General features: G+C 46.8%; 1 protein-coding gene across 2 annotated transcripts in view; it reads right to left on the bottom strand.

The window, feature by feature from the left end:
* The window catches only part of LOC135456193 (ubiquinol-cytochrome-c reductase complex assembly factor 1), a 45,308-nt gene extending 42,696 nt beyond the window's left edge, over positions 1-2,612 (bottom strand). The window contains exon 1 of one of the 2 annotated variants that reach the window (XM_064729917.1): positions 2,502-2,612. In XM_064729917.1, coding sequence (XP_064585987.1) covers positions 2,502-2,525 — 24 coding nt within the window. In that variant the 5' untranslated portion in view covers positions 2,526-2,612. Of the gene's footprint in view, positions 1-2,276; positions 2,296-2,501 lie in introns of those variants that run through there. The other variant, XM_064729918.1, reaches the window with a different exon arrangement.
* Positions 2,613-17,836: the final 15,224 nt, after the last annotated feature.

The following is a 17,836-nucleotide window of genomic DNA, read 5'->3' as shown; positions in this document are numbered from 1 at the left end:
GCAGGTTATGGCTTAGAGCTTGAACATACTGAGGTTAGGAACTGCTGAAAAGCACAAATGCAACAAAACTGGACAGAGACATATGAAAACAAAACAAACAAAAAAAAGCATAAGCACACTAAAAAGCTGAGATGTGATAAACAATCCAGTAATAAAGAAAACAGACACCAGGAGATAGCAGGGAAAATGAGGAGCTAAGGAATTTTCTCTAAGCCAGCATCACTCTGCAGAACACAGCCTTCCTTTCAAATTGCAAGTGCTTCTTTTGCTTCCCCCCTGGGCTGAAAGAAAATGTATCAAGCCTAAACTGAACAGGATTACTCAGGAATGGTCTGCAGACAGCTGCCTTGTCAAGACAGAGATGAAAGAATATCACTAGTCTTCTAAATCCTCTTGGCAAACTTTTGGAAAGTCTAAGGTAGCAGGCAAGCTATTTATCAAGGTATCTTGGGCAAAAGCCAGATTTATCATAATGCCAGCATTAAGGAGCAGAGCTGAAATGTCAGGGCGGTATCATACAGCAGGAGCTCAAAGTCACACAAAAACCAAATTTTCCTTATTTCCAGTAAAAGGAAGAAAGACAGAAAGTTTTAAGACTCATTTTCATACAATTAGGAAATGACTGAATTCTAATGCAGAAACATGTGCTGAGAAATGCCAGGGATGAGCAGCTCTTGAGCTGAAGCTGAGCATACTTCAGCTCACAAAAATGGCAGATAACTACATCATCTCCTCTCCAAAGAGAAACCTTTCTGGTCTGGCTGAAAAACCAAATCAGCTTGCTTAGCCACATGAATGCCAGCAGCAGGTGGCTGAGGGACAGGTAAGCCCAGGAGGCAAATTCTTCCTTCCCCTTCAGAAGCAGCTTTCATTGCAATCCCTGCCCTGGGGGTGAGGCTCCACAGACAGCTGAGCCCTCCTGGTGCCTCCCTGCTCCCCTACTGCCCTCCCTGCTCCCCCCTGGCTGACCATTGCCTCTTTAATGCTTTCCAAGTGCACAACCTGTTGTCACTGTTCTGCTGCTCCAGCACTTGGATCATGGGGCCAAGAAAAAGGCAGGCAAGAGAGCAAGGAGAAAGCACAGAGAAAGGGCAGGGGTGGGAGGAGAAAGCAGGAACTCAAGGTCGCTGCATTTGAGCCGCTCTCGGCAGGTTTGTGCGTGGCTGCTCTCATCCTGAGCTTGCAAAGGGCAGGGCTCAGCATGACTGGGGAAACCACACCCTGAGCCACCGGCTCAGAGCACCTGGGGCACTGACTTCATAAGTGGATATTGCCCCTATACTAAAGGCCTTTCCTGTTCCTGGGACATCAGTCCCCGCCTAGCAGCACTGGCTACCTTGTGTGGTGATGTGAGATCATACCCTGGTATAAAATTCCGTGTTCTAGACAAAATGGTAAAGAGAGGAATTCTGCCACAGATGCTTTAAAGGCTAATAGAAAGGAAAAAATGCACACAAATGAATGGGAAAGAAGAAACGAGTGGAGGGGTTGGAAACCCACACTTTCACAGGAACCCAAACACTTCCAATCTGAATCACAGAACCACTAGGGCTAGAAAAGTCCTCTAAGGTGATCAAGACCAACCATTACTAAACCATGTCACCAAGTGCCATATCCACATGGAGTCTGAATATTTCCAGGGATGGTATCTCCACCACTGCCTAGTGATGGTGCCAGTGCCTGAACAGTACACAAGAATGGGAATTTTTACACTACCCTTGCTATCAAACAGCTCCAGAGTGAGAGGGGAAGTCCCCATAAGGGCAATGCCCACCCCTCAAGGCACACACTGAGCCCACTGGCGGGCATGTGTGTCCAGTTCCCACCAGGAGCCCAAATCCTTACACAACAGAAACACAGGATCAATTAACTTGGAAAAGACCTCTGAGATCACCGAGTTCAACCTACGACTGCAACACCATCATGCCAACTAGACCATGGCAAAGAGTCCCTTAAACACCTCCAGGGATGGTCACTCCACCACCTGCCTGGGCAGCCCCTTCCAATGCCTGACCACCCTTTCAGTGAAGAAATTCCTCCTGATGTCTCAGCTGAACTTCCTCTGGCACAATTTGAAGCTGTTTCCTCTCATCCTTGTTCCCGACCCCCTCCTGTGTATTCCTTCCAGTCAGGGAATTTGTGCAGAACCAGAAGGTGCCCCCTGAGCCTCTTTTTCTGCAGGCAGAGCCCGCCCAGCTCCCTCAGCCACTCCTGGTGCTCCAGCCCCTTCCTCAGCTCCGTTCCCTTCCCTAAACACGCTCCAGCCCCTCACTAACCCTTCAGCAAACACAAACTCCATAGGAAAAGCTCGCCCGGCTGCTTCACCAGACATCGGGTGCGAGGCCATAGGGCGGGAAGCGGGAGCAGCCCCCGCTGACACCCTGCGGGGGGAGGCCGCCACAGGGGCGGCGCGGGGACATCCCCGGCTCCGCAGGCCGCTCGCCCCCTCAGCACCAGAGCTCTGTCCCCTCCTTCCTCCCCTCCCTCCTCCCTTTGCTCACCACGGCCCGCGCCAGCGCCGCCATGAGTCCCCGGCGCCGCTTCCGCCGGCGCGGCCCGGCCCCTTCCGCGGGAAGCGCCGGGCGGGCGGCTGGCAGCGATCGGGAGCGTTCCCCGGCGTGAAACAAACCGATAATGGCACGCTCGAGAGAGTGATTATGTAGTTGTGTTTCCATGGGAAGGAGAGCGCCTTTCCCTGGTATTTAAAGCGCAGGTTATAAGCTACCCACGGGAGGTAAAATGTTAAGGAAGCTTCCCATTGTGAAACGCCCTGGCAGTCACACTGCCAAAGGTCAGACACATTCCCTGCTATAACCGAAGCCCCTCCACAATGGGAGGCTCAAATGAGCCGAAGGATGTCCCTGCATTCCCCACTCTCACACAGCCAGACCAGGTTTCCCACAGCAGAGTCTCACGTGTCTCATTCCACAAAACAATTTATTTGTGGCGCAGGAACACAGAAAGCTCGAGCCGGTGCCTCCAGGGAGGGATCTTGACTCCCTGGGCTGTTACGCCTTCACAGTCTGAGCACAGCAAAGTCTCAGCTCTTCCTCGTGGCTCTCTGGCTCCTGTCCCCCTCTCTGTGTCCATCCACTTCCCTGGCTCCTGCTGTTTCTCAGTGTCGTCACCTGGACCTGTCTTTGTGGCCTTTGTTAACCAGAGGCTGGCAGCTCATGGCTCCCACCCAGAGCTCAATCCACATTTCAATCTGCAGTTTCCAGGCCGAGTTACCTGGACCAGATTTATTTCTCAACAGTAAAGCCTAGCAAAAGCTTTCTGACCTCTCACATCTTGTGTAGGAGCAATCCCCGGATCTATTCCGTTTTGGAGCAAATTTTGCAACCAAATTGCAGAGGTCCGGTCCAGAAAGTGAATCAAAGCACCTTTCCTGGGGAAGGGCAATACCTGTTCATCCTGTTGGTGCTACAGGTAATCATCTGCCCAGTGCTGGAAAAGGCCAGCAAGACTTTTCTGTCTTGGCACCTTTTGTGTGTGAAAAATCTTTGGATGTATTCAGTATTGGAGGTGGTATCATAAATTTTGGTGATGGACCCCTGAATGGAAATGACTGTGCTTTTCCATGGGAATGAGCGCCAGTAGCCCCAGTGTTCCAGGTGGGGCTGCCCAATAGGAGGAGAAGCCAGCAAGGCCTTTCTTTCTTGGAGCCTGTTGTGTTGTAGCAATCCCTGGGCATGTTCAGCCTTGGAGCTGAGTTCCTGATGCCAAACTGGGATCTGCATCTAAATGACACCACCTTTCCTTGAGAAAGGAAGCACCTACTCCTGTTCTTGGTGCTGCATATGATCATCTGCCCAATGGAAATGAAGGTCAGCAAGATTATTTATTTCAGAGTTGTGCAAGCCTGGGAGCTTGGGGTTATCCAACAAATCTAGCATGCCCTAGCAGAATTTGCATCACAAATTTTTTAGAATCAGAAACTCAGAATTAGGAACTTTCCATTAGGATCAGTTCATAGTTTCCATACAGTTACATAACCCAGGAGCCTTTTTGACCCGTAGGCATGATGTAGGTATTACAATAAACATGGTTCACCTATGGGATACATGGACCTTGAGTATTTTGCCAGGTTAGCAATGTAGACATAGACATACATCAACATCTTGATTTACTGTGTCCTTAAAGCTTGTTAGTTACAGGATGTCCATGGGTAGGGGATGCTCCTGCTCCCTGTTCCACTGATGGGGTTTCCTTTCTTGATCATTAGGCTTGAATGTATACAAAGACTTTACACCAAAGAACATCCTGACTTAATACAATCTTGACACATTCCACATTTTTGCAGCAGCATAGGAGGCTCCAGGTCTGTGCTGGGGTTTGGTTTGGAAGGGGCAGAGGTGGCAGATCCGTGCCTGCCCACTGCTGTCAGCATGTCCTGGGGGACAGTGGCTCTGCCCCGGGGCAGCAGGGACAGCAGCATGGAAGCAGCAGTAGCTCCCCCGTGGCTGACGTTGGTGAGGCCATGCTGGCTGCCCCAAGAATCAGTGTGAGCCTGCACTCGTGTCACCAGGAAAACATGGCAGAGTCCCTCACCCAGAGTCCCCCAGAGCAAACAGGAGCCATCCCGCCTGTCTCTGCTGCATATTCCCTGCCAGGAGCCATCCCGCCTGTCCCTGTCCCGTGTTCCCTGCCAGGAGCCATCCCCCCTGTCCCTGTCCCATATTCCCTGCCAGGAGCCATCCTGCCTGTCCCTGTCCCGCATTCCCTGCTCCTGGCTGCTCCTGGCAGCTGCTTTCACGAGGCCACAGAGTGAGCCTGAGCAGTGACCCAACGGGCTGAGGCGAGCTGGCTTGTTTTGCCAGGTTAGGCTAAATCTGGATCACATCCACATCACCTCACAAACGCCAGTGCTGGTGCAGATGTGAGCAGCAGCCGCAGCTGGGGCAGGCAGCGAGGCTGCGCGGCCGGCGGCAGCGCTGGCTCGGAGGGCTTAGGGAACTATAACATTCTCCTCCTCTCTTTCCCAGCACGTTAACTGGGATGTCAGCTTCTCAGGAGGGCAGTAGCAGCTGCTTTAAATGGCCCTGAAACTTCACAGTAGTCCTTAGAAATCTTTCATATGTTCTTAAATATCAGGCCTCAGGGGGCCAATGGAATCACCTGTCTGGAGTTCTTATCCACAGGCATCCCAGGTCCCTGTGCTTGCAGCTGGTCTTTCCCGAGATGTTCTGCCTCCCCACAGCTATCTGCTGAAAGGGGTTTAACTGTGTCTGACAAGTTGTTTAGTGAGCAAGTTGTTCTGACACGAGGCAGGATGTTGAACAATGCAGGGAGCTGTGGGATCTCTGTTGGCGAAATGCTACATTTCATTTTGTTCTTGTCCCTGCAGTGAATTCCAGGCAGGAAGATTAAAGCTGCTTTTGTTGTTTCATGTTTGCTTAGCTGCCCTTCATGCATTACACTTAAACCAATATTAAATACCATTGTTAACAACAAATTTTGTGTGGGAAGGCACTGGAGAGGAGTGATTACACTTTTCTGAACCCTCTTTACCATTAATGAGTTAGAGCCATTAAAAATGACAATGCTCAAGAGGCCCTGAAGTGTGTAGTCATGCAGAGAAAAGGCTCTTGCCACCAGCAGTGTCTCTCAGTGATGTGACATGGTCTGTCCACTACAGTGGACACTTTCCAACCCAGAGCTGTGTCTGATAAATATTGACACTTACCTGGGTTTGTGTTAGTCCTACCTAATGATGCACAGAAAGATTCTGACACACTTCAGTTGGAGAAAGTTACTGTCCCACCTAAGATTCCTCTGCCTGACACTGCTCCATGTAGCACCAAGCCCTTTCCCTCTCAGTCTGTCTGAACACAGCTTCCTGAGGGAACAGAACAGCCTCTGATGGGACATGAACCCAGAAGACTTTTTGTGGACCTGAGTTTCAATTTTAGTTTCAGTTCTGAAGGGATTCCCTCAGTCAGAGCACTGGCAATTTATTCTCCTTTGCACACATTTTTGCTGTCCTCAAGCTCCTCCACTCAGCTCTGCTCAGCGGGCAGCTCCACAGCTGTGTGGGTCTTACATCTGAGATAATGAATCTTCCATGTGGAACATTCCCTCTTCCTGGGAGATTGTCACCTGAGGCCACTAAATAGACTGAGAAACTTGGTGTTATGTGTTTTCTGCAAGATGTTGGGGAACATCAACAATTGCCTCAGGGGCTCATGTAGCTGACGAGGAAAGAAAGATCAGAAAGGATATCATGATGTTTAATGTATATAATGAATTATAAAAGAAATTTGTTATTATTATAATAGTAATTCATTTATTAATACATTATATTTAATGGGCCTCCTGATTTGGTCTCAACCCTGTCTTCTCTTTAACCTCTCCTATGCTGGTTCAGTGGTCATTACTACAACTCTCTTTCCTTTTGTCCAAATTAGCAAGGAATGATAAATAACTTTTAAAGGAAGACATTTAAATATTTGATCTTCCTGTCCTCCTCATTCCCCATCAGCACATAATTTTCTTTTGACTGTTAACATAGCACATGCTCTTCCTGTTTTCACACAGAAAAGCAGACTGATCATTTTTATGCAGGCCTGTGCTTTTATATTTTAAAATGTTAAATATGCAGGTTAACTGACCATCTTGAAATAAAGTCCTGTAACAGCATCTTGTATTTTTCTCTTCTTGAACACATGAAGAATAAAAGTCAAGTGGATAAGGTAATTGTTAGCCCAACATTTGCTGTGTGGAGCTCCCTCCTCCTGAAAAACAAACAGAGCTGTAGATCAGGGCAGAAGTACAAATCTTTCAACTTCAGTCTTTCCTCAGCTCATTCTGAAATTCCTGTCTAAGTAAAGATTTTAAATTGTATTAATTTTCCTTCTTTACCACCTGCTCCTGCTTCTGCAGAAGTAAAGTCAAAGGACTCTCATGGTCATGTGAGGAAAGAGGAACTGTCCATGTTGCCTGGGACAAGCAGGGCTGGGACATTCTTGCTAACAAGAAGGAAAATAATCCATGTGGGTATTCCAGGACACTCTGGAGATCATGATAAAGAGAAACCCAATAGAAAACATTCAGTTCAAGTCCAGCAGATCTTATTAATTCTGGTTCTGTGCCAATAGTGCAGGAGTGCCAGCTGGCCCCACAGCTACGTGAGCGTCGTTCCTGGTGCTCCAGGTCCTGAAGGGGCTGTTCTGTACGTCCCACCTGGCACTGCCTCCTGTCTCATGCACTCCTTCAGGACTGGAAGTGCAGATCAGTGATAACATACACCTTGGAGCACTGGTATTTGTGGATTGACTTCTTCCAGAGCTTTCCTGGATGTGTCTGCTCTGCTCTTAGCAGAACTCTGAGTTCCAGCAGAGTGGTGAGGGGCCTGACCGCAGGGGAAACCCGGGTTCACTGGATTCCTGTCTCTGGCTGTTGCTGAAGGAAAAGGGCCTTTCTAAGCTTGAACTGGTAGTTCATAAACAGATTTGTCATACTTCGCTCTTGCAAAATTTTTCTCCTTTTCATATGGAGTAAATCTGAATGCTTTGAGGCCAAGTCCACCCTTAGGAATATGTTACAAGCTGATAAAGGACTTTTAATGGGAGAAAATTATATTTTAGCAACATAAAGGTGATTAGTTCTCCCCATAAAACTCAGTTTGGGGTGTCAGTGTGCATACATTTTTCTATTTCCATTTCTCAGGAAAAATGCTATATAAAAGTAAGAAAATAAGATGTATTTTTCAATAAAAATACAATGCTTACAATTCACTCTGGACTTTAAAAGGTTTGGCAAGTATGGAGATCAATTCCCTGATCTGGAATTCCTTGGCTAGAGGTGCACAGCAGTCCTTGCTCTGGTCTCCAGAAGGGAGTTACCCTTCTTCTGCACCAGTGCTGCAGGAGGAAAAGCAGACATGAAGCAGAGCAGGCTGCTCAGTGCTGCACCTCGCTGAGTTTGGTGAAGCCTGGCAAGCACAACCTGAACTCCATGGCTGAACTGTTCAGGAGGAGTAGAAATAGGACCTGGTTACTTTTTCCAGGCTTTTATATCCTAATGGCAGCTGCTACTGTTAAATATGATAAACTCCTATTTGTTCACGTTAGCCAGCCATCAATAGTCCCTGTTTGCTGGGCAAGCCCAGGACGTTCCCCTCCCCACCTGTCAAATCTGGAGTGTGCTTTGGCACCCTGCCACTGCAGAGCCTCAACGACTTGAGCAGAAATGAGACATCCCAGTACTTAAGCTGCCTCTGTTTCATGAGCTTTTCTTCCCATCTGTCTGCTTTCAGAAGAAGAAAGTGTTTGCTGGTCAGAGAGGTTTTCCACTTGCGCCTCCTTCGGCTTTCCATTACCTCTCCGAGGTTATATGGGGTGCAGGGCTATACACTGTACTGTACTATATGCAGAGGTGTTCAGACTTAATTTATTCCCTTCTCCTGGATAAAGATTATTGCAGCTGTGTGTTTTGGAAAACTATCAATGAAGGGAGTTCAGCTCATACAACACACTTTCAATAGGGTACTGTACTCTATATTTCCAGGTTCTGTTTTAATTACACTTGCATATTACCTTGGAGGAAGCTGAAATCTGGAAAATGTTTTCTCATATACCATGTCTTAAACCTTCCTGACCTTCTGTTTTATACCAAGTACTTTTATGTTTGTGATGAAAACCATATAATACGGGGCAAGGTCTGGCTATCCGGGATAATCTACCAGAGACTGTCAGTCCTTCCTAGCAAAGACTGAGCAATTCTAACTGAGAAATGTCCCCACCATCCCTCACCCCACCACCTTCCCGCAGTCATTCCTTCTTCCCTCCCTTCACATGGCTCCCAACAAGAGCCCCATGCTGTGAATAGGGCATGCAGTGGCAGGGAGAGGCTCCTGCTGCTGCAAAGAATCTTGAGGGACTGAGTTACAGGATGGCTCGTGCAGTGCCAGCATGCTGCCTGTATCCCAGAAAAACAAGGAAAAGGCCCAGACTCATGAGAGGGGCTGTGTCCAGCAGTGAACTCCTACAGCTTCTTGGAGGCTGGCGAGCCAGAGCAGCCCAGGAGCCCTTGGGGTGCCTGAACAGCTCCTCCTGGGTCAGGGGAGCAAATGCTGCTCTGGGGTGTCTGTACTGGCTGCACTGGGCACCACTGGAAAAACAAAAACAAACCTACCACCCACTGTCCAGAGCTTAAACCTCCTCAAGACAGCTGGCACTGTCCAGAGCTTAAACCTCCTCAAGACAGCTGGCACCGGGCTGGGGGAGCATGGCATTGTGAGAACTCTGGCATGGCATGTGCCCTCTGCCAGGAGAAGTGGCTACAAGCAGGTTACAAGCAGGTTACAAGCAGGTTACAGAGGTGCCCTATGGACTCACAGCAAGAGGTGCAAACCTCCCCCAGCGATCTGAGAGCGTGCGATTCCCAGGGCTGACAGCAGAACAAAATGTGTAGGAACCAGGCAGCTCCAGAGCAGCTTTCAAGCCAACTTCAAATCCATGCCAAAGAGAGCACATCTTGATTTTCACATCCTTGGGTTGTCTGGAGAATGTCCTGGGACAAAGGGTTTTAGTGAATATGTGTGAGCAGCAGAGGGTTGGTCAGTCCCCTGCCCAGCCCTTGGAGCCCAGCACCCCACAATTCCAGAATTCCAGATTGCTGCCTGCATCCCTGTTCTACGACTTCTTGAGGAGCTTTCTCCTCCAGGAGGCATGGGATGGTGGCAAACCACCAGTCTGGGACCTTGAGCCCTGCTCTGGAGCCTGGCACGGCCAGGGCTCATGAGGCCCCACCTTCACCTCACCCTAAAAAGCAAAGTAACTTTCACTTAATAATGAATAACAGGAATTACATAAATCATGTCAAGCAGAGACTTTTTAGTGGCACTGAACTGGTTTTTAACTCAGCTGTAAACAAGGATTTTCAACTCTGAGGCAAGAACTTATAAAATGGAAAGCTTTTCATGAGAAAGCAGTGATTATGGAAAAGCAGGGTTGGTCACAGTAGAAGGCTGATTCTGAACTCCTAACGTGATGCTGGAACTGAGAGGGAAAGCTGATCCCCAGACTGTAAAGGTCAAAATCCAGTAAAAGTAGAAAGTTAGTAGTGCCTCTGTGGCGTTGATGAGACTGTTACTGCAACATTAAATGAGTTCTGGTGTTTACATACTAAAAGTATTTGGAGAAGTGAGAGCCTAAAGGAAAAAACCCAAGAAGAAAAAAAATCTGGTAACAAAGGTGCATAGCAGAAGCAGAACAAAGTCGATCAACCTCTTCCACAGAAAATAAGAGAAAAACATTCATCCCAGTCTGCACAGGTAGAACAATGCCCATGGGAGTAAGTTTATTCATACAGCAGACAAAGAAGCCAATTCAGTAATTCAAAGTGGAAACTGGACAGTAAGTAGAAATAGCTGCTTATTAAAAAATGAAGTGCTAATATTCCCAGAATTAGCTTAGAGCTGAATGTGGTGAGCTTTTTAAAACTTTCGGTCTTTAAATCAATCCTGGGTCTCTCTTTCCAAATATGTAATCCCCAGCTATTACATAGCGTCATTTAATTCCACGGAACTCTAAATATAGAGTCTTTAAAAAATAGATGGGAAAAGAGGCACCAATGAGACAGCCACACTCCTCTGAAGGACAGTGGCCAGCCCCTGTAAGTCCCACTGGTTTGAGCCACCATGTCCCAATTTACCAGTTTACTCCGAGTTTTGGGCTTCATGTGGAAGAATGGTTTTACCAAGTTAGACCAGGATCCATGGAGCTCATCTTCTATAGGGAACAGCAGATCCCTACAAAGAAAAAAAAGACAGGACAAATGTGCAGCAAGGTTTTCTTGGCAGAGCTTTTGAACTTCCAGCTGCCAGGGGCTCAGAAAGTCCCAGGGACTGATGGTCATCAACTTTTCATGGATTTTTCTTCCTTTTATTTTTTTTCAAACATATTCAAAATTTAGCATCCCAACCAGGCTGTGCTCAGGACTTCTGCAGCTGGGCAACCCTGAGGGAATCAGTGTCTCTCTGCTTGCTTCAAGCCTGTCCTGAGCCACTCTCATTTGGTACCGTGGTTCTTGTTTGGGAGAAAACTTGCTCCCAGTTCACATTCTCGGTCCTCACCACTCTTCCTTCTTGCCCCAGACACTTTTCACTAAAGGGCTCCAGTCTCATTACTTCTCTCACAGAAGCTGTTCCATCCTTCCTGTCCTTCTTACTGCCCTTCTCCCACTCTTTTGTATCCCAAAGTATTTCGGAGTTGTGTGCAGTGCCTGCATATTGTCTTCTCCTTTATTCTCTATTTCCCTCTCAGTCATTCCTCAAGTTGTATTTGCTTCCCTGATTGCTGTAAAAACTGAGCTGACACTTCAGGGACCCAGAAATAAAATTTTTTACCTGGAGTAGGTAGAGTTCATCAGGTCAAATGATCCTCATTGTTCTTCTTGCCCCTTTCACCTACAAATTAAATTGCTATTCTTCAACAACATTTTTAGATTCAGTCAGAATCAACAGCCCAATAATTTGATTATGATTGCCAGTTCAGAACAGTCACCCTTTAAAGTACTGAATTAAGTTCCTTTTCTCTTGAGACTTCCAAACCTCCGGAATTTCCCCAAAATCCCAAGATTTATTAAAAATCAGTAGGCTTACTGGTGCAGGTGAAATGTTTTAAAACTCTGACAATGCCAGCACATGCTCCTCATCACTTTCTTATCTTACTGGCACGGGGAATATTTAATTACTGTTGCAAGAAGGGAATTATTCCTTATGGCTTTTTCTCTTACCATAAATATAATGTTTTGAGAGACAGGTAGCCCCACTGTGTTTTGAGATAAAGACCAGGTTGTTTTTCTAGAATTCCAAAGAATCAATTTGTGTTTAAAGTTTCTGTGCCACTGGAAGATTCCATCTTATATTTTCTGGAGCTTACTGATCAAATATTATTATGCTCCTGCCAGTTGCTCAAGTCCTTTCTTTTTCTCCTCTGTCTTTCCTCACACTCAGTGTTTGTTGCCCATCTCTGATTAATCCAGCAGCTCTTCTCACAATGCTCCTGCACCACCAGGCTGCTGAACCAGCTGTTTACTAACAACACAGGAAGTAAAATAATCAGTCAGATGTGGAAGCATGTACTTTACGTCCTTCCTCGAGGTCATATCAGCTATTCCCCAGGGGTCTACAGGGGTAGGTGTCTGTCTCAGCCCTTGTCTGCAGTCTGTCCAGCTTCATGCTTGTGGGGCACAGGCAGGAATGTGACTTTCCCAGTAAGTTCCCCCTCCTGGTGCCTCCAGGCAGGCAGAAATGCAGCAGGGAAAAGGAACTGGGCCCAAGCTCTCATCACCTTGGCAATTAAAAAACCTCCCAGCAAACCCAGGGACTCTTGTGTTTAACAGGAGCCTCTCCACTCCTTTTTCTCCTGCACAGTGTGATCCTCTTGTGCCTGCAGCTGAATCCCAGCAGGACAGAGGGACACAAACCCCAGCCCCTGTCCCCAGCCAGGGGGACACTGTGGGACACTGTGCCTGGTGTCCCTCACCAGCTCCTGCCTGGCACAGAGGCTTCAGCTCACTCTCCCAGGGCCTGCTCTGCCCTCGCACTGCTGGGAATGCTCTCACTTCAGTGCTCTGAATCAGCTGCTGGAGCCAAGGGCTGCTGAGAAAAGCACAAAAATGCCAAGGTTAAGCACTTTGTAAAGTCCAGAGCTACCTTTAACCCCAGGAGAAGACAGACTGCTTGTGCCTGGGGCCCAGCTATGACATCTGTGATCCACCTGAGGTCTCATAAATGAAAGTCTCCCATTCTCCAGACTCAGGTTTCTAAACCCCTGTTTGAACTCCCACCAGAGCACACATGGCCACAGTCAGTGATGTGGGAAAGTTCTATCTGTTCAATGCCTCTGTCAGAAGTTATTTGCCTCTGCTGAGCTTTTGAAGTATTGTACCAGCAAAGGTGCAGCCAGCAGGACAGGGGCAGGGATCATCCCTCGGCACTGGTGAGGCTTCACCCCAAATCCTGGGACTAGTTCTGGATCCCTCATGGCTAAAAAGACATTGAGGGGCTGGAGCATGTCCAGAGAGGCTGGGGAAGGGTCTGGAGCCCAGGTGTGATGACAAAAAGCTGAGAGAGCTGGGTGGGTTCAGCCTGGAGAAAAGGAGAATCAGGAGGGAAGGAAATTGTAGCCAGGTGGAGGTTGGTCTCTTCACCCATGTAACAAGTGACAGGACAAGAGAAAACATCCTCAAGTTATGCCAGGGGAGGTTTAGGTTGGATACTGATGTCAATTTTTCATAGGAGGGATGGTCAGTCATTGAACAGGCTGCCCATGGCAGTGGTGGGGTCACCATCCCTGGAGGTGCTCAGAAATGTGTGGATGTGGCGCCTGGGGACATGGGTTAGTGGTAAACCTGGCAACGTTGGGTTAGGGGTTGGACTCCATGATCTTGGACGTCTTTTCCCAACCTTAATGATTGTGTGATTCCATGATCCAGCCCCTCTTGCTCTAAGCCTGCAGCAGCTTCTGGCCTGGAGCTCTCAGGAAAGCCCTGGAAGCCACCAGCATGGGGGGGACAGGAAAATGCTAAGAAAGAATTACTTTCACCAAGCCCTCAGAATAAGTGGTTTTTTACCTGGTAGGCACATAGAGAGAATCATAGAATCATTTGGGTTGGAAAAGACCTCTGAGATCATTGAGTCCAACTTTCGACCAATCCCTAACTTGTCAACTAAACCATAGCACTGAGTGTCACCTCCAGATGTTTCTTCAACAGTTCCGGGGATGGTGACTCCACCACCTCCCTGGGCAGCCCCTGCCAATGCTTGACCACTCTTTCTGTGAAGAAATTCTTCCTGATGGCCAACCTGAGCCCCCCCTGGCACACCTTGAGTCTGCATCCTCTTGTCCCGGTGTTTGTCACCTGGATGTGTCAGTTTGCCCAGCAGCCCTGCCACCCACCCAGCTCCTGTACAGGTGGAGATGCATCCACTCTGCAGTTCCTCCTGTGTTTGCCCCAACCTTAATATTCAGTCTTTCACCCAGACTCAGCCCCTGCTGTGTCCCCCCGAGAGCCACTTGTCCCCAGGTCCTCTCCCCCGCCACCTTCCCTTGGAGCACCTCCTCCTGCTTCTCCCCTCGCTGCCTTTAGCCCTTAAACCCTCCCTAGCTGGGTTCCTGTAACCTGATCACCAGCCCTAGAGTTAATGACTTCTTTGCCATCTGAAGTTTATGAGCCTTGTTTCACCTTTGCAGAAAAGAGAGCTGTGGGGAAGGTATCCGTCCCCTTCTCTCAGCATGGGGAGGACCCAAGTTGTGCTTCTCTTCTAAAATTTCTGGAGAAGGATTAATGTTTTGAAGGCATTTGTATGAGCAACCTGAAATGTCTCTGGTTTTAGCAGTTAAAGCCTTATTTCTGACTTTATGCCACAGTCAATGGCATTGTGTAAAAACAGGGAGATGGAAACTGGATGTGCAGAAGCAATTCCTTCATTTTAGTTCCATTTAATTAGTTTAATAACATTTCTCTGGCAGTATGATGGGCAGAGGCTGCTCAGCCTGGATTCCTGGATGGCAAATTATGGCTTAAGATATTATATCAAATAGATTCTAAGAGAAAAAAACAGTGAAAAGAACATTTTCTGTCCCCTAGCAGAGGGTCAGCCAATTAATCACTGTTATTGTTGACTAAGTCATTTTTTCTTGACAGCTGTGCCCTTCAAAATGACATCAGGGGAAATTGAATCCATTTGCATTACTTCAGCTGGCCAAATCTCTGCAGAAAGTTGAAACTAGTTCTGAAAAAAAACAACCAGGCAAACAGGGACATCAGTGAACTCGGAATGACAGAATAAATGGGCTATTCTGAGTACTCAGCAAAGTGCATTTACTGCTCTGTATTTACTGTTTTTCAAAAAAATCTTAAGATTATTGTTTGTTGGATTTGTTGAGAAGCAATGAAGTCTCCTGCAATTTTATTTTTAAATATCATTTTACTACCCAACAGCAATAGTAAATCCATAAAATAACACGATTGACCAGGACTATGGAGTAAAAAAAAAAATTGTTTGCTTTGTACATTCTTATTAGTCTTGGCTAAGATGTTATAAAAGCAGTATCTTTTAACACCTTTTATTATACAAGGGTCAAGGGGTTTTTATGTTTCTTAAAGAAAGCTTCAAATAGCCCACATAGCGGGTTCCTGCATCTTTCATATGGCTGCTGTATAAACAAGCCCATTTTACACAGGAAATGACATAACCATGTAAAAGTGTACACGGAGTTTAGGCACATATTCAAACACTAATGGGAATGCATTGTTTTCAATGGCATACTTTTATGTTTACCTATTGAGCTTAGTGCCCATATTTTAGCCAAATACAACAAAAATTATCCACACATACCTGTCTTATAGTGTACTGTTTATTTGAAATTTGGACCTTCACAAAGACTCTCGTGGGACAGATAATGACCCTAAAAAGTAAATACAAATGAGGCATTCTCAGTGAGAGAGTGAAACCTGCCATCATAAAGGTGGAAAGCTAAACTTTTAACCTGTATTGCTTTACAGCTCAGGTTTCTGCCATCCAGTTGCTCACACCAGCTCACCCATGGGAAGAAAGCCGTAACAATAATTTAGGGTGTCTATCTTTGCACATTATATAATGACCTGGCTGAAGAAAGTAGTGCCAAACTCCTGGAGTCACAGAATCACAGAATCACTCAGGTTGGAAAAGACTTCCACTGAACCACATCAGCAAATGTCACATCTGCTTGTTTGCTGAACTTCCAGGGATGGGTGTCTCCACCACTTCCTTGGCCAGGGTCAGGTTCCCTGTTTCTCTCCAGTTTCTGTGCCGAGTGTCAACTCCAGGGTGTGCCTTATTCCTAAACCCCTGGGTTTGGAGGGGAATGAAGATTGAATGAACCCTGCCTGCGTCTTTCTTTTGTGTTCATCCATGCCATTCATGTACCTGGAGAAGTTTCAATGCCTGTTTCTGCCCACGTGCCAGGTAACTGGAACTGAGACTGCCAGGCAAGGCCTTGACAAGATTGGCAACAATTTGTGAGAAGACAGAAGTTTGTGCCGGGGGATTCCAATGCCTCCAGCAATGCACCAATAAAGCACCTATAGGCTACTACACATTTACACCATGGGCAAAGTCAGTAGAGCTTTCCAGAACAAAATAGTGTAGAACTGCAATTTCCAGACTTATCAGCCAATTTCACAATGTAAATGCAAAAGGATACTCTGGACATGACAATATTGGTTTATAGCTAATGGTATCAACCAAGAATGCTCAAATTTAGACCTAAAAGTAAAAAAAACCCTACCTTATTCCTATGCCCATGATTATAAACTCCTCACTTTGAGCTGAACCAAACTTGAGCAGCACCAGGGCTGTCCCTTCTGGATGTCACCACATTTGAGAGACCAGCCAAACAAACTGAATGTCATGTTACCTCCTAACCCAGACACTTGGGCTTAAACTCCTTCTGTTTTGGCCAAAGCCATTTTTGAAGCAGTAACAATCCATAATGACTCCAGCATTTTACTGTCTGTACCTTCAAATTTGTTTAAACCGACATTACAGACCTACTGATGGTTTGGTTTTTTTTATTTTCCTTTCTAGGTATAACTCCTACCAAGCAGAATGTAGGCTTTTGAATGATTACCAAAAGGGTGTTTGTTAAGACTTTAGTTTGACAGTATTTCTTTTCATTTTTCCTCAGATCATACTGTTTGCTTTGGGATAATTGCAAAACCATGGCATATTTTTCCATTTAGATGCTGATACATACTCAATTTAAATACCACTTACCTGAGCTTTTATTTTACTTTATTCATGCATTGGTGAACTCACACAAGGACGGCAAGAAAGAACCTCAGAGAGGTTTATACCTATTAGGTTTTAGAAACTTTCTATTGTGACCAGCCTCACCAGGACTCTCAGGCTGGTCACCAGCTCTGCAGTGTGAACTGAACAGGAATTTTCCTCCTCAGATTTCCAAACTACACTGCCTCATGTGTAACACTAGTGCTCCCATCCAGCACAGTTGTTACAGCACTTGATGAATCCAGGTGTACTGAAGCAAACTGCCCCGTGCAGGCAGTCCTAATCCCAGGAGTTAATTTGTCTTAACTTAGATTTGCTTCAAGTGTATTTAAATAGGCAGTATTTGCTATTTTAAACTGATCACCCTTAGCCATTGAGGAACGTGCCTGTGTGGTTAGTATCTGGCATGGCACAGCTGTGTCTCAAAGGTCAGAGCAGAGATTTCCTTGGGAATGCACAAACAGCATTCCCAGAGAGTGGGAGCAGCACTTGCCTAAGGAAGAAAGGAGACAACCCTTTGTCATGGCCATTGAGCAAACCTCTCCAGGAGACAGCAGGAGCTAGTGCTAGAGAAAGCTGCAAACACACCTGAGAACAGCCAGGAGCTGGAAAAGAACTGCTTAAACAGATCAGGAAAGAAAAAAAAAAAAGCCTGAGCTGCCCTCCTGGCTTTGGACTTGGCAGGGGAATGTTTTCCCTCCTACTGTAGCAACAGTAAAAATCAGCAGTATTTAAATCAGGTTTTAGTAAAGCTTAGACTTGTAGTTTTGAAAGACTGGCTGGTGAAGGCAGGTAGTGCTGGGGCCAGTAATGTTGTGCCTGGCCTCAGGCTCCACGAGGATGAGGAAGAGCAGGACCTGGGAAGGGACACTGAGAGTCCTGAACGGAGATGGGGAATCCCTGCAGGCAGCCCTGGCCCACCAAAAAGACCCATAAAACACCCGAAATTCTCACACACTCGGTACAAAGGAGCTTCAAGTGCTCCTCATTCATGTGCCTGCTGCCCTGCTGGGCATTCACCATCTGGGCAGGGGCAGCTTTCTGGTCCCCGGG

Source organism: Zonotrichia leucophrys, chromosome 20 (genome assembly GCF_028769735.1).
Source record: "Zonotrichia leucophrys gambelii isolate GWCS_2022_RI chromosome 20, RI_Zleu_2.0, whole genome shotgun sequence".
In the NCBI taxonomy this organism is placed as follows: Eukaryota; Metazoa; Chordata; class Aves; order Passeriformes; family Passerellidae; genus Zonotrichia; species Zonotrichia leucophrys.
This window is presented reverse-complemented; position numbering and strand designations above follow the sequence as displayed.